General features: G+C 36.0%; 1 protein-coding gene across 1 annotated transcript in view; it reads left to right on the top strand.

Moving 5' to 3' along the window:
- PLD5 (phospholipase D family member 5) overlaps positions 1–13,104 on the top strand; it is a 190,533-nt gene that overhangs the window by 109,177 nt on the left and 68,252 nt on the right. The window contains 1 exon segment of the mRNA XM_061990364.1: positions 5,099–5,267. Coding sequence (XP_061846348.1) covers positions 5,099–5,267 — 169 coding nt within the window.

Here is a 13,104-nt window from a genome sequence, read left to right as displayed (position 1 = left end):
TGGTTTGAGTTCACAATCCATTTCAAATTCAGTTTTATCTACTCTCCATTTCACCTTTAGTCATTGTGTCCTGTCATGAGTATAATTTTATTTAAAGTTGAAATTGGCAGCATAAGTATGTGATAGCTCTCTTCGCATACTGGAAGAATTACATGTAATTAGTTACAGAGTAAATATTACATGTAATGTGCCATTTAATTTTTTTCTTTACTGAATATGACAAGTAATTATCCAAATACAGTTTATACCTTTATGCTCTTGAGTCTGATCTCAAGTAGAATTATAATGCTTGATCTTCTAAATCCTTGCCACTGACTGTAAGGGGAGTATCTGAATATATTGATATGTTGTGCTGTACTTTCTGGTTTTTAAGATGCCACTTCTCTGAACCCAGAAAAGAGAGTTTGTTCTGCATATTTTTGAAATAGTAACTATACACTGTTTAGAAAGATATTTCTTAATCACCTTCAGAAACAAGAACTGGAGCTATGGTTCTTTTAAGAGAAGATGATCTTGGCCAGCATGGCAGCTAATGAGTAGATCTAAGGGAGAAGAATAGTAGGAGTGATATCATGTATAGCAAAGTGGAGGACTTGATTGGTGACAGGGTAAAAGCCTCAGTTGAAAGGATTGATCTGAGAGAAATGGTAGGTTTTGAATAGATATTAAGGCTCTGGGGTTATAATAAAGGAGGATCTGGAACTCTGTGAAGAGTTCTGATTCTTCAGGACAGGGTTGATCGTTCCAGGTCTTCTGGTTTAAGAAAGAGAGAAGGGTCACAAAAGATCATCTATAGGACCCTAGTGCAGGGGCAGGACTCATGAACTTTTCTCTTTTTTTATCTCCCTTGTCTGAATTATAATAGCCTTATGACAAAGCTAACCTTTGCTCATCTTTATTTATTGTTTCATACAAATCATTGCAGTGTTTTCTTATCATGTTTCTTCCCTTTGATAGTAAGTTCAGATGTTGTAGAGAAGCCCAGCTGCATATAACCTGAATTTTCTTCAGTGTATGACTCTATTCATTCTAGTTTGTCTAAATTGAATGTTATAAAATTAATATTTTAATATGGTGTGAAGTTTGATCTATGAAAATAACTTTCCTTTTAGACTTGTGTAATCATTACAGCTTATTTTTTTCCAATAACCCCAGGTTTATTCAAGAGACAGACATATAACCTCTGCTGTTTTCACTTCTCTTTCTATTCCAGTTAACCTGGATGCTAAATTAAGAGTGTCTCTGTTTCAGTCAGAAATAAAAATTGGTATGAGATCAGAAACAGACTTTCTCACTTTCTGACCAAAGGACTGTCAAAGATGAAGAAGAACCCTTAGCCTGGGACAGAATTCACTTGAAATTGCTATATGCAAGTCATGTAGCTGAGGTCAGAAAAGTCTTATTATTGAGGTCAAGGTCTATTCTTTGGTAGGCATTAAATACCATTCTACTGCTTACCACATTTCTCTTAGCTTTGAAGAGCTTGAATCTCAGCTCTGACCCTTGACTCTCTATATAACTTCAAAGAAATTGTGTAACATTATTTTCAGGTTTCTCAGACTGTGACAGATAGTTTTGAGAATATTCAGCTATATAACTGAGGAGGCTAGCCTGTGCTGCTGGCATTAATCAGGTGGAATACTTAGAGCACCAGGAAATCAGGGAAGAGAGGGATGCCACATCCAACACGTGTAAGGTTATCTGCTAATAATTTTGACCATAAGAAAAGTCTTTTTAAATAATAATTGTTCTATTTTGCTTTGTTAATATGTCATTTTTGAAGAATAAATAAAGTCACCATGTCCGATCTTCCTCAAGGTCCATGACTGACATTCTCTCCTGGAATTTTTTGTTATACTATATTTGAAAAACCTCTTTGCAGGTCATGTTGGAAGAAAAAGAGAGCTAAATTTGGTTTTTAATCAATGGAATTGGGGCTTGCAAACTCAAACTTTTGCACAGAAGATTTAATAAAACTCTTCTTGACTAAGCACTGAAGCTGTGATTCTATGATTTGCAGTTGTGCCAAAGAAAAAGGGAAGATTTTAAAGGAAAAATCGCTTCGTTTAGAAATGTGGTGGTTGAATTTTTTTTCTAACGTCTGAGCTTGGTGTTGAGCTTTTGAGTGGGTAGGAGAATATATTGGGGATTTTTGGCAGACTTGGTTCATTATTAAAGGGAAATCTAAACTCTGAAAACAACATTTTAACTAATGCCCTGACTAGATGAAATGTCTTTGTCTGCTAAAGAACATGAAGTAGTTACTATTTGATTAAACAAAGGATTAGGAAATGCATTAACGGATAACATCTGTTTTGAAAAACAGTTTTACTAACTGTAATGCATTTGGATTCTGTTACGAATTGTAAAAAGGTAAGACCTGTGTAGTCACATTCTTTATTTCATGCTAGTGCTGTAGCCTGCTGAATGGTATGCAGTTTGAAAAGTTGGGAGCAGATCTGCTAATGAAGAGACAAGTTCAGCCCAACAGTCAGGACAAACTTCCATACCAAGAGGCACTTTGTTCTTGAAGAGGGCCTTTTTAAGAGGGAAATTAATTTCCTTTTGCACAGCAAATTTGCCTTGCTATTTTCTTTTAAAAAGAAAAGGATTTTAACCTGTGGAACAAGAGGAAGAGCACAATTTCTTGCATGTCTTGGTGGTATCTGTACCCAAATGTACCTGTAGAGCAGTGACACACATCTGCAGCTCTTCCTACATTACACTTTAAGGTTTAACTTCCACTGACTTCTGGAATCTGGGTTTATAATGAGATTTTTCACTACTTTGGACCTAAATAACGTGAAGTCGATGTATCAGAAATAAATATGTATGCTTTTGGCTGGATCAGGGCCCTAATCTCAAATATAATATGTTAAGCTTCTTAGACTTGGAAGTCCTGTACATATTCAACAACTGGACAGTGTCCTGAGAAACCTGTTGTTATTGACCCAGCTTTAACAAGGGAGAGTGAGCTACATGATCTCCAGATCATCTCAGCGCTTTATGACTCTGAGACAGCGTTGCTTTTTTGACAGCTTTCCACTCACCAAAGACAGAGATAGAAAGAATGGAAGATAAGCTAATGCTTTCCAGTGAGACAGCAGTTGAATACTGCACATGGGAAACAACAATACAAGCCACTGGAAGGGAATGTGACAGATTCGATCCTGTCAGTGATTTTGTGGGTTCCTGTGAGCTGCAATATGATTAGTAATGTTAACTACTGGAAAAGAACTAACCAAGCTAAGATCTAAGAGAACTTTTGTTAAGTTCTGTAACAGGATTAGATACAGCACAAATAACTCTAAAACCTGGAGTGGAGAATGAAACAGTTTATTTTAAAAAGCATGGCATTGCTAACAGCCTAGTAAGAGCATTAATTTTTTTGAGCACTCATTATTTTGAAAAGTTTGTAAACAAGGTAGGTAAAATGTTTTATAATGAAGTATAGTCCAGAGACATTAAAAAATAAAGTTGTCTTTTTAACCTTTTACTGATAATTTACTAGGGTTACAACTCTGTTACAGTAATGGACTTAAGTTTAATGTTAATGAATAGAATAGTATGTGCAAAGTCTGTTGTGGAGAACTTCATCAGTAATTGTAGCTTAATGATATGTATGATATCTGACAGATTTGAAGGAAAAAGATAGCATATATGAATGTTTAATGAAAGGAGAAGCTGCACCTATTCTGGTTTAGGGTGGATTTTTTGTTGTGTCAGCAGGGTAAGAATGTGATAATTACCCTTAGCTCACTTTATCACAATTCTTACTGGTTTTCTTTACACTGTTAAAGAATACTAAACTTCAGTCTTTTAATGGGTTAACTTCAAAAATATGTTTAATATTCTGAAAATAGCTGTAATGGTTTCTAAGTGTCCCTATAAGTGGTCCTGATGAAGTGAATTAATAGACGATACTGCACTAACCTGTTTTTCTAAGTCAAAAAAGTGTAGAATTCTCATTTACACTAGAGATTTGTATTAATGGTCTACTTTTAAAAGTTTACAAATTATATTCATGTTGCTGGAGTTGATAATTAGTGCTATTAATAAGTACAGAACCAGTCTGGAAATACTTGATGTGCTTTGATACAATTAAAAGGAGTATTCTCCAAGTCCCTACTACAGCTTTTGTAAATCTGGTTTGCATGATTCCCAGTAAAAGTGGCAGATGTTGGGGGTACTTGTAGAAGTGCACTTGGATAATTTGAAAATGTCATCTGTTTACTTAAAGATAGAATTGGAAACTTGTTTGACTTGTGTTTCTTTTTAAAATTTCTCTGTTGAGTGTACAGAGGGGCTTTACTTGCTGCAATTTAAGGATATCTAGCAGTAAGGCAGTATGCTGGATGAAACACATCATTTCCCTGAAGCAAAGGAGTGTGTTTTGAACTGTCAATATACTACAATGTTTGTTTGGTTTCTTGGATACATGTGAATATATATAATGTAATTTGCAAGTGTTTTGAATAATATAGACAAAAAGATTAAGCAGCGTTCCATAAAAAAATAGGAAATTAATAGAGCATAATTTCTATCCACTGGATTCCACTTAGACCCTTACACAGGTAAATAAAAGCAAAAAAAAAAAAAAAAGTAGTTTAGAGCAATTGGGAAGGAAGACTCTATATATAGAGACTGCAATGTAATAAAATGTCAGCTGTGAAGCAGACCTGAGAGGATGCTGAGGAGTATATGTCTTACTGCATTGCTTAGGGAGAAGAAGAAATGCAAAAAAAAGAGTGGCAAAGCAAGAAGAGGTTGTTTCATTCTTCCCATCCTCACATTAAGGACTGATTCCCAATTACTGTGTTATAAGAAATATTGTTTTCCACGTTTGAGCTGATTTTGCAGTGCGTTAAAAGCTTAATTGGCTTTGATGCATTAACAGTAGGTCATGTCAACATTTTATTGTTTTGAGGAGTGCAAGCATGACAGTCAGCAACTTTAGAGTGTGTGGCACACTGATGACAGCCTCTGGGAGCAGATTTTGAACCACAGGCCCAAAACCAGATGTTCTTTATAATTGGAACTTTTTAATAAATAAAAGTGGTTTTGTTAAGTGGCTATTTCTTTCCTTATCTATTCTCAGGGTTGCTCTTGTGGAAAATATTCCCGAAGGGATCAACTATTCAGACAGTGCACCATCTCATTTGTCTCTTTTCCAAGGCTGGATGAATTTGCTTAATATGGCTGAAAAGTCTGTTGACATAGTGTCTTCTCAGTGGGACCTCAATCACAGTCATCCATCAGCATGCCAGGTATGTTCTAGCCTAACAAAAGGATGGGATCTAATCTATTCTTGTTGTTTTGCTGTTCATTTTTAGAACTACAACCCTTTCCTGTAGCAGACCTATTGGTTTGGGTAGTCTAAACCCCTCTTTTCTTATGGATTTTTTTCCTCCCAGTCCATTGTATTGTTTGTAGTTTTGTGAGAATGGTGACCTGCTAGTGCTAGATAAAACATCTAACACATACTCATATCACTTCCGTCTTATGAAAGGATGTTGTTGTATAGTTTTAAACCTGCAAATTTATACCTATATTAAATTCATTCACATATTTTGTGGAGTCTTCTTCTCTGGAGGTCTTCAAAACCCACCTGGACACGTTCCTGTGTGACCTGATCTGCGTGGACCTGCTTAGGCAGGGGGATTGGACTAGATGATCTCTAAAGATCCCTTCCAACCCCTACTATTCTGTGATTCTGTGATATTCATAAATCTGTACATTTATTTTCAGTTTGGTGCAACTGAGGAAGTAAAAAGGCAAGCATGTGGATTAATTCAGCAGACAAATAGATGGACATAATTCTTTTCCATAATATCTTTTCCAAATGAGTCTTGGGAGCTTCTACAATTAAGAGGAGTAGGAAAAAACAGAACTCATAGTGAATGAGACAGTTAGAAGGATGCTATACCAACAAAAACTTTATTCTTGACAATGATCCTCATACAAATATGGTAATGACAGGCTTCTGCTTAATATCACTTAGGCAGAGACTATCTCCTTTTTTTTTCCACCAAATGGATTCTTTGCTGAAAGAAGATGCCCAGATGAGTTGAAATGGGCTTAATATGATAGCCAAGTAACAGTAAAAAAAAAAATAAACCCTATGGTAGATGATAGACAAATACGGCAAATAGCCTGTGCTTTCAAGTTATGATCTGGATTCTACTTCTTCTGAAAGAGACTGTAGCCTAGTTGAACAGCATACATTAAGCTTTCTTCAGAATAAAACTGCTGAGTGTCCACTTAAAAGACTGAAAATCTGAGGTGAGCAGCCAAAAGGAACATGTTGAGCAAAGCCTTCCTTTTAGAATGTTGATACATATTAGAGTATGGTTTGTGAATAAATTTATTAAGTATCAAAATATTGAGGTTTTTCATGATGTAATTACACAGCTAAGCTTTATTTAAATTTATTGCCTAAGAAACTTCATGTACTGTCATTCAAGCAGACAAATTCAAAGAAATAGTGCCTTAACTGTTTTTAGGATGTGCATGAATGGGTATGTGCATGAATCTTTAAAATATATTTTGTCTGAAAAAAATTCAACATGTCATTTGCTTTGAAACCAGCAGAGCCTAACAAATTCCAAAAGGGGGAAAAAAATAGCAAACTGAAAATTGGGATTTCAGTAGTTAAGCATCAAACCCATTCACTGTTTCACATTCTCATGCAAAGTAAAAACTGTAAAATGCTGTTGAATGTTAGAGGAAGGAAAGGAAGAAGAGATTTAAGAAGTGCATTTGGTCTTTCATCCTCAAATGCACTGTTAAAGCCAGAAAAATGAAACATTTTTCATAATATTCTATTCTAGTTATCTATTTGTGCCTGCTAGTAGTCATACAAAAGTGAGTAATTACTTCTGTTTAAAGGCAATTAATATTCCAGTCGTTTCCTCATTTGTACAGCAATGTGGGTTGAACAGCTGATAGATCTTTCTGTCAAGCTTGTCTATTCATGCTAAAACACTATACTGTTATTGGCCAATCTAAGTACTAAAGAAATTGCCAAGAGGCAACATTTCCTAGCAAATCGGTGCCCCAGAGAACATATGCAAATCTTACTGTGTGAAAGGGGGGAAAACTTCTTCCATTATATCTGCTTTCTTCTCTTCTAAAAACAAAGTGAGGTTTCAGAGGAGATTCAGTAATTGTCATCTAAGCCAAATGTCCTCACGTCTTTACAATCTGAGTCTAGCAAAATTTGTCACAAAATAGCAGAAGCATTATGAAAGGTAAAGGGGTAAGATGGTCTTAGTGGGTAAGTTCTACTTGTTCTTTGAATGATTCTTTTTTTATCAGAAACTAAGGACATAACCATTTTCCATATAGATCCACATCCTGCTCTATAACTAGCAATTTCCATTTTATAAATATTCAAGGCATATTGCAAAGCAAGATTCTCTACAAAAGCACTTCAGCAGACATGGATTTTTGCAGGAGAAAAGCTGAGTAGGCTTAGATTGCTTTTTCTTACAAGGTTTAGTTATGTTTGCTGTGTATGTTTGTGCAGTTGCATACACACATGCATACATATATAAACTTGTATGTCCACTTGAAGAAAAATACAGCAGGAAATTCTGCAATTTTATATATACACATACATATGTATGTCAATTATACATATCATCCATATGTACACATAACATCTGTTTTGTCCAAAAGTATATTGGACATACCTATATATTTGTGTATATACATGCATTTATAAACTTGCAGAGCTTCCTGCTGTATTATTATTCTTTTTTGTTTGGGGTTATGTTACCTAGTGCCCTTGACAGTTGTCTGTCCATGTTTTGTTATTCTCAGTCTAAATAAACAGTAAATAAACAGCCACAGCTGACTGAGCTGCCCAGGTTACAACTGCTGTGCTCAGCCATCTGAGTTCATGAGTCTTGCTAAATTGATGTCTCCAAGTGCAAACACGTGATGCTGTAGTGTTTTGTGTGCTTCTACAGATTAAGCAGTCAAGTAAACAAATATTTATTTGGCAAGATATGGAGCAGGCTTTCTACACCTGCTTTTCTCATTCAGAAGAAAACCATGTGTTTTGGACAACTTTGTGTTGTCATCCATGCATTTTCAAGATAGCAAGGTAATTGTCATGTGATGGCTTTGTGATGTTTGTGAATGTGAACATATGATACCTCCTGTGGCAATCTGATGTTTAGAGATATCAGAGGACAATGGAAACACATTTTTTTGTGGATAGCTTTTAATTCATTTGCACTGAAGAGAGAAGTAACATAAGATCATGCCAATTTCATGATTTTTTCAATTCATTCCCTCTGGCTCATCTCATGATTAGAAACTTTAATCTACAGTGACCTTTTATAGTTCCAGCAAGTCCTTCCTCACAAATTTCATTTTATATTTCACAAATAAGAATAAATGCCTTATTGGTATTGCCATAAGTATGGCACAGTTCTTCCTGAATGAATATTTGAATGACCCTAAAATGATCAAAGGGTACATCTGCATTTGATTCTTTACAGCAACCAAATCAAATGACAGTGACGTTTCTGACTTTTATCTCTTATTTGCCTACCTATTTATTGCGCAGCTCCCACTAATGATGAGAGAAGTCTTTCACTCCGTCTGGTAATATGTCTCATGTAAGCCATCTGTCCAGCTTTGTAGTGAATCTCTGAGTTGTATGCCACTCAGACATGCATTGCCCAAGGCTCTTAAGTGATTGGTAGACAAATGTTAGCTTAAGTACCCATCCTTGAACAATTATTAAGAAATGCAAAGTATGAATAAGAGCATATCTCCAAACCTAACAACTACCAGCTGAAATAGGTTACAATCAGCTATACAGATCACAGTTGCTTTCCTTTCTGTAAACTCATCTTTACACAAACATCTCACCTCTTCAGGTGGTGACATTTCCTGATGCAGCTGGTACAGGCTGATGCATAGAAAAGAAATTTTAAAAGGAGAGTTTTTAAAATGAAAACACATTCCCTCCCTTTTCATTAGCTGTTTTGCTTAGAAGAATGTGAGGAGAGCATTTGAGTTTCTCTGTTTTGCATTAAATAGCAGAAGTTAGGATTTCCTGCTTTATTGACTTCTGCCAGTGTGCTATGATTTTTGTGACTTTTTTTAGATATATCCAGAGGATTGATCATAGGACAACTTGTACAAATGTTAGTAGAGTTGCGCAGAAAAAATCCAGAAGAAGATTCTTGAAGTAATCAGTTTTATTTCTCTGGGGGAAACTGCAGGAATCTAAGTTAGTGAAGAGCACAATAATTCAATTTTAGATTATTCAAATAAATAAAGCATTTTCATGTTCATATGTGCTCTATCTTATTTTTAATAAGGAGCACATGCTGATAAACACAACAGCAGGCAAGGGAAATCAGCCAGACTAAAATAAGTCTGCCTAGTGACTAAGTAATTGCTTTGAGGGCAGTTTCAGAGCCTTTTGGTAATGATAACTTTTTTTTTTTTTCCAATTTACCATGTGACTGTGGCAGGTACAGTTGGGAGTGATGTTTCAGATGTATGGTTCTTGAAAGCTACCATGAAAATCATGGTTTGATCATGTAATAAATACTTTTTTACATCCTAATTTGTAACTTTTAGGAGGTTTTTTTGAAACAGCCCAGTGAAAAATGTAAGAGAATATTTTTATCAGGGTAGGTAGATTTCTGGATGTTATTGTTTGTTAAAAGACAGATATGGTGTAAGGTAGCATGCTGCAGTTTGATAGCACTTGGCTGCTACTATCTCTCAGTACTCGTGGGCTGGGTATATAGAAATGATTCTGATAATTGTCACGTAGTCGCGCAGCAGCCTGGTATTGTCTCACTAAGAGAATGTGGTCTGAATGATAGCAGGAGGGTTTGTATTCAACAGAAGCATTTCAAATGTGCTGACAGCAGTGACAAAACTCTTCAGACCTTCTGTCTTGTCTTTTTTCCTTTCCATAGAGCAAAATAGTAAAATTGCAAGTAAACATGTCAGAAAGTATAGAAACTGAGTTTCAAATTAATATTGATGGGGAAGAAGGGCAGATTCTTCATCAACGAAAGAAGAATTTCTAGTACCCTACTTTTTACAATAGTATGTACAGATTTTTAAAAGAAAGCTGTGAGTTTTTTATAGTTGTTTTGAGCGTCTAGACTAAGCCTTGGTAAGCATATGAATGCCTGCTGAGGGATGATGCAGCGAGAGATGAGAGATAGATAGAGAGAATAGATAGAGAGATAGAGAGAATTCTTTCCAGTTCTGGCACTGGGTGGTGTTTTTTGTATACCCGTATAGACATGTATTTGTAGTGAGTGCACTCCTGGTCTTAGTTGTTGCTACTTAGAATTGCTTTGAATGTTTTATCTATTTCAGATTTTACCATTTGCGAACTTAATTAGACAAAAAAGGATGTTATAAATGCATAGCTTGTGGTGTCCCTGATAGGAAGAGAGGGGTATTTTTGGAGAAGGTGTCTTCATTGGAATGCAGGACTGCACTACAAGTAATCTCTTCACCTTTATGATGGGCCATTCAATTGGCAACATGGCCTGTAAGAGATAGCCAGGTGGTCCGTCAGGGATACTGTGTCAGTTGCATCAGGGCATACTGAGGTCTAGTAAAACTCAAGAAATGCTTCCATTTTCTTTTTTTGTCCAAACCAAAATTAATACAGAAAGTCCAGGCTTGTTTAGCAAAGCTTTCGTTAATCATGTGTAAATAAAATCTTGTGCAGTTAGAGGTGGCGGTAATGTCAAAAAGTAATTACCATGGGGGAAAAAGGTAAAGAACTCTTCTTGATGTAAATAATTTTATCAGCTTTAGACATTAGCTTTCTAATGTTGTTCCTTGGCACAGCAGTTAATGCATTAGTTCGTATTGATAATGCAGACCACTTTACATTCAATTTTTGAATGTTTATTCCTCATTTATTTTTACATGCTAAAGCTTTCTACTATGCTTCTAGTCGAAATCAGGTTTTACAGATAACTCAAAAACATCATGTCTCTGTCTTTCTACCTAGTAAATTAGATTAACACATAGAACCTTTCTGAGAAGCTGTTTCTCTACATATATATGTGTGTGTGTGTGTGTGTGTATACTTAATTAATTTATGTCATGCAAGTCTTTTAGTCCTTCCTTTTCCCTCCTCACTTTTTGCAAAGATTAAACTAATGAAAATCAAAATTTCTGATGTCTCCACTCTCTGGACCTGGAAGAAATCAGTTCAAGGCAACCTGAGCTCTGGCATGTCAGGAGCGTGTCTCTCTTGGGCAACTGGGAGACTGGGCAAGGCATGGGTTGGGAACTCAGCAGACAACGACAAAGTGATTCCTGTTCCCAGATTTGGTTAGAATCTAGCAGTGTCAGTCCGTAGCGATTGCAGGAGAGACACTCTTGGAGGGAGCAGGGTACCCAGGAATACCAGTCAGTGCCCCTTTGCCCCCTTAGGATCATAATGGAGCTGCTTCATAACTGCAGCATCCATCCCTTCCATGTTAATGTGTCATTTATTCTTAACTATGATAGAATCTGCCCCTCCTCTTCTTAAAATAAACCAATTCAATCACTGATGTGAGAATTAAGGATTCCTTTAGCTTCATGAGGAATGTGAGAGAAAGTCACTCCTTGACTCGCACAGCAACTCAGTAAGTGCTTTTGGGTGTGTGAGTTAAATCACGAGTGTTCTTTCTTACATATGGGACTACCTAGTCACCTCAAGAAATGCTGAATCCAATAAGCATTTGGAGCTTCATGCAAAGCATGATTTTGTTTTCCTGATCTGTTAGCTGTTTGACTGATGCTTTCATTATAAGAGTATTGTGTTGGCTGCTAAGTTCCTGTGAGACCTGGGATGAGCAAGGAGCTATGCTTGTGGATTTGAGCCAGCAAGCAGACATATATAACAAAAATAAAATGTAAACAGTATCTGTGTGTTTCTGTTGCAGCCTCTGACTGCCCTGTAATTTTGAGAAAGCTAGTTTTTAAGAGACTGGGTATTCTTCTTTTGGCACATATATTCAAAATAAGTGAATATTTAAAAAAAGGTCTGTACTGTAGACAAGTGAAGAGCTCCTTTCTGTGACTGTTTGATGATGAAGGCCCAGTAACGGCTCAAATTGTCAGTCTGTACAGGCAATTACACAGAAAGGGGTGGTTTTCCACTGCTTCTGGGTTTGATATGGGAGGAGAGCTTCAGTCTGAGATTTTGTTAGTCCATGTCAGATTGCATCATCATATTGCTTTGGTCATTTCTGTTGAATACTCAGATCGTCTGAAGATTGTTAGGAGAATTATCTGAAATGGTTCTGTGTACAATTCTATCTTCTAGCTGTTTGCCTGAAAGCTAATATGGCCGTTGCTTTTTTTGTTTCAGCTTTACCTTGGGACCAGCATTATATTTAATCTAAAGTGAATGGTGTAGGTAGGGCAAGCACTTTTTTAGCTGCTTAATTGCAAAATCCTTGTGTATTTGACTGTTAACAGTAATTGGCATCTGCTATACGAAGATAGAATGGCAGCAAGGGAATGGACTCTAACTATGGTTGTAATAACACAACACATCAAGTGATACACTGGATATTTTATTCTTAGCATTGTGTAGTTAGATGTTTCTAACTGAGCACTGTTCTTTAAGTTAAAATATTTAAACATAAAACATTTTCTATTCATTCAGAAGGCCTACTTTTATTTTGTTTCTTGGATACAGAAAAATATGGCAATTAAAAATTTTATTTCTTGTGTGAAACAAATGTCTTGATGTCTGTTTTAACATGTATCTAGCTCAGCATGAGAGTCTCCTGTTTTGTTCTGTGTTTAGAAAGAAGGCTTAAATAGTAAGTTTATGATTGTGTAAAAAGGAAAAGCATGAAATACACGTGGGTCATTTCCTTCCTGGTTTAGCTCATGTAAGATGAGCACACAACCGCTACTGTGGTTAATGCCACTTACCAAAACAGTCATTCAGTATGGAATAAGTGTGACAAGCTCTTCTCCTTGCGCTGTTTATCCGGATTTAACAGATGTAATTATTTAGAAAGTGGTTAATGAAAAGAGAATGCAGCATAAAAAAACCTAAGTACGATTAAGTTCTCAGCATATCACCTGTTATCA

This window comes from Colius striatus, chromosome 2 (genome assembly GCF_028858725.1).
Source record: "Colius striatus isolate bColStr4 chromosome 2, bColStr4.1.hap1, whole genome shotgun sequence".
In the NCBI taxonomy this organism is placed as follows: domain Eukaryota; kingdom Metazoa; phylum Chordata; class Aves; order Coliiformes; family Coliidae; genus Colius; species Colius striatus.
This window is presented reverse-complemented; position numbering and strand designations above follow the sequence as displayed.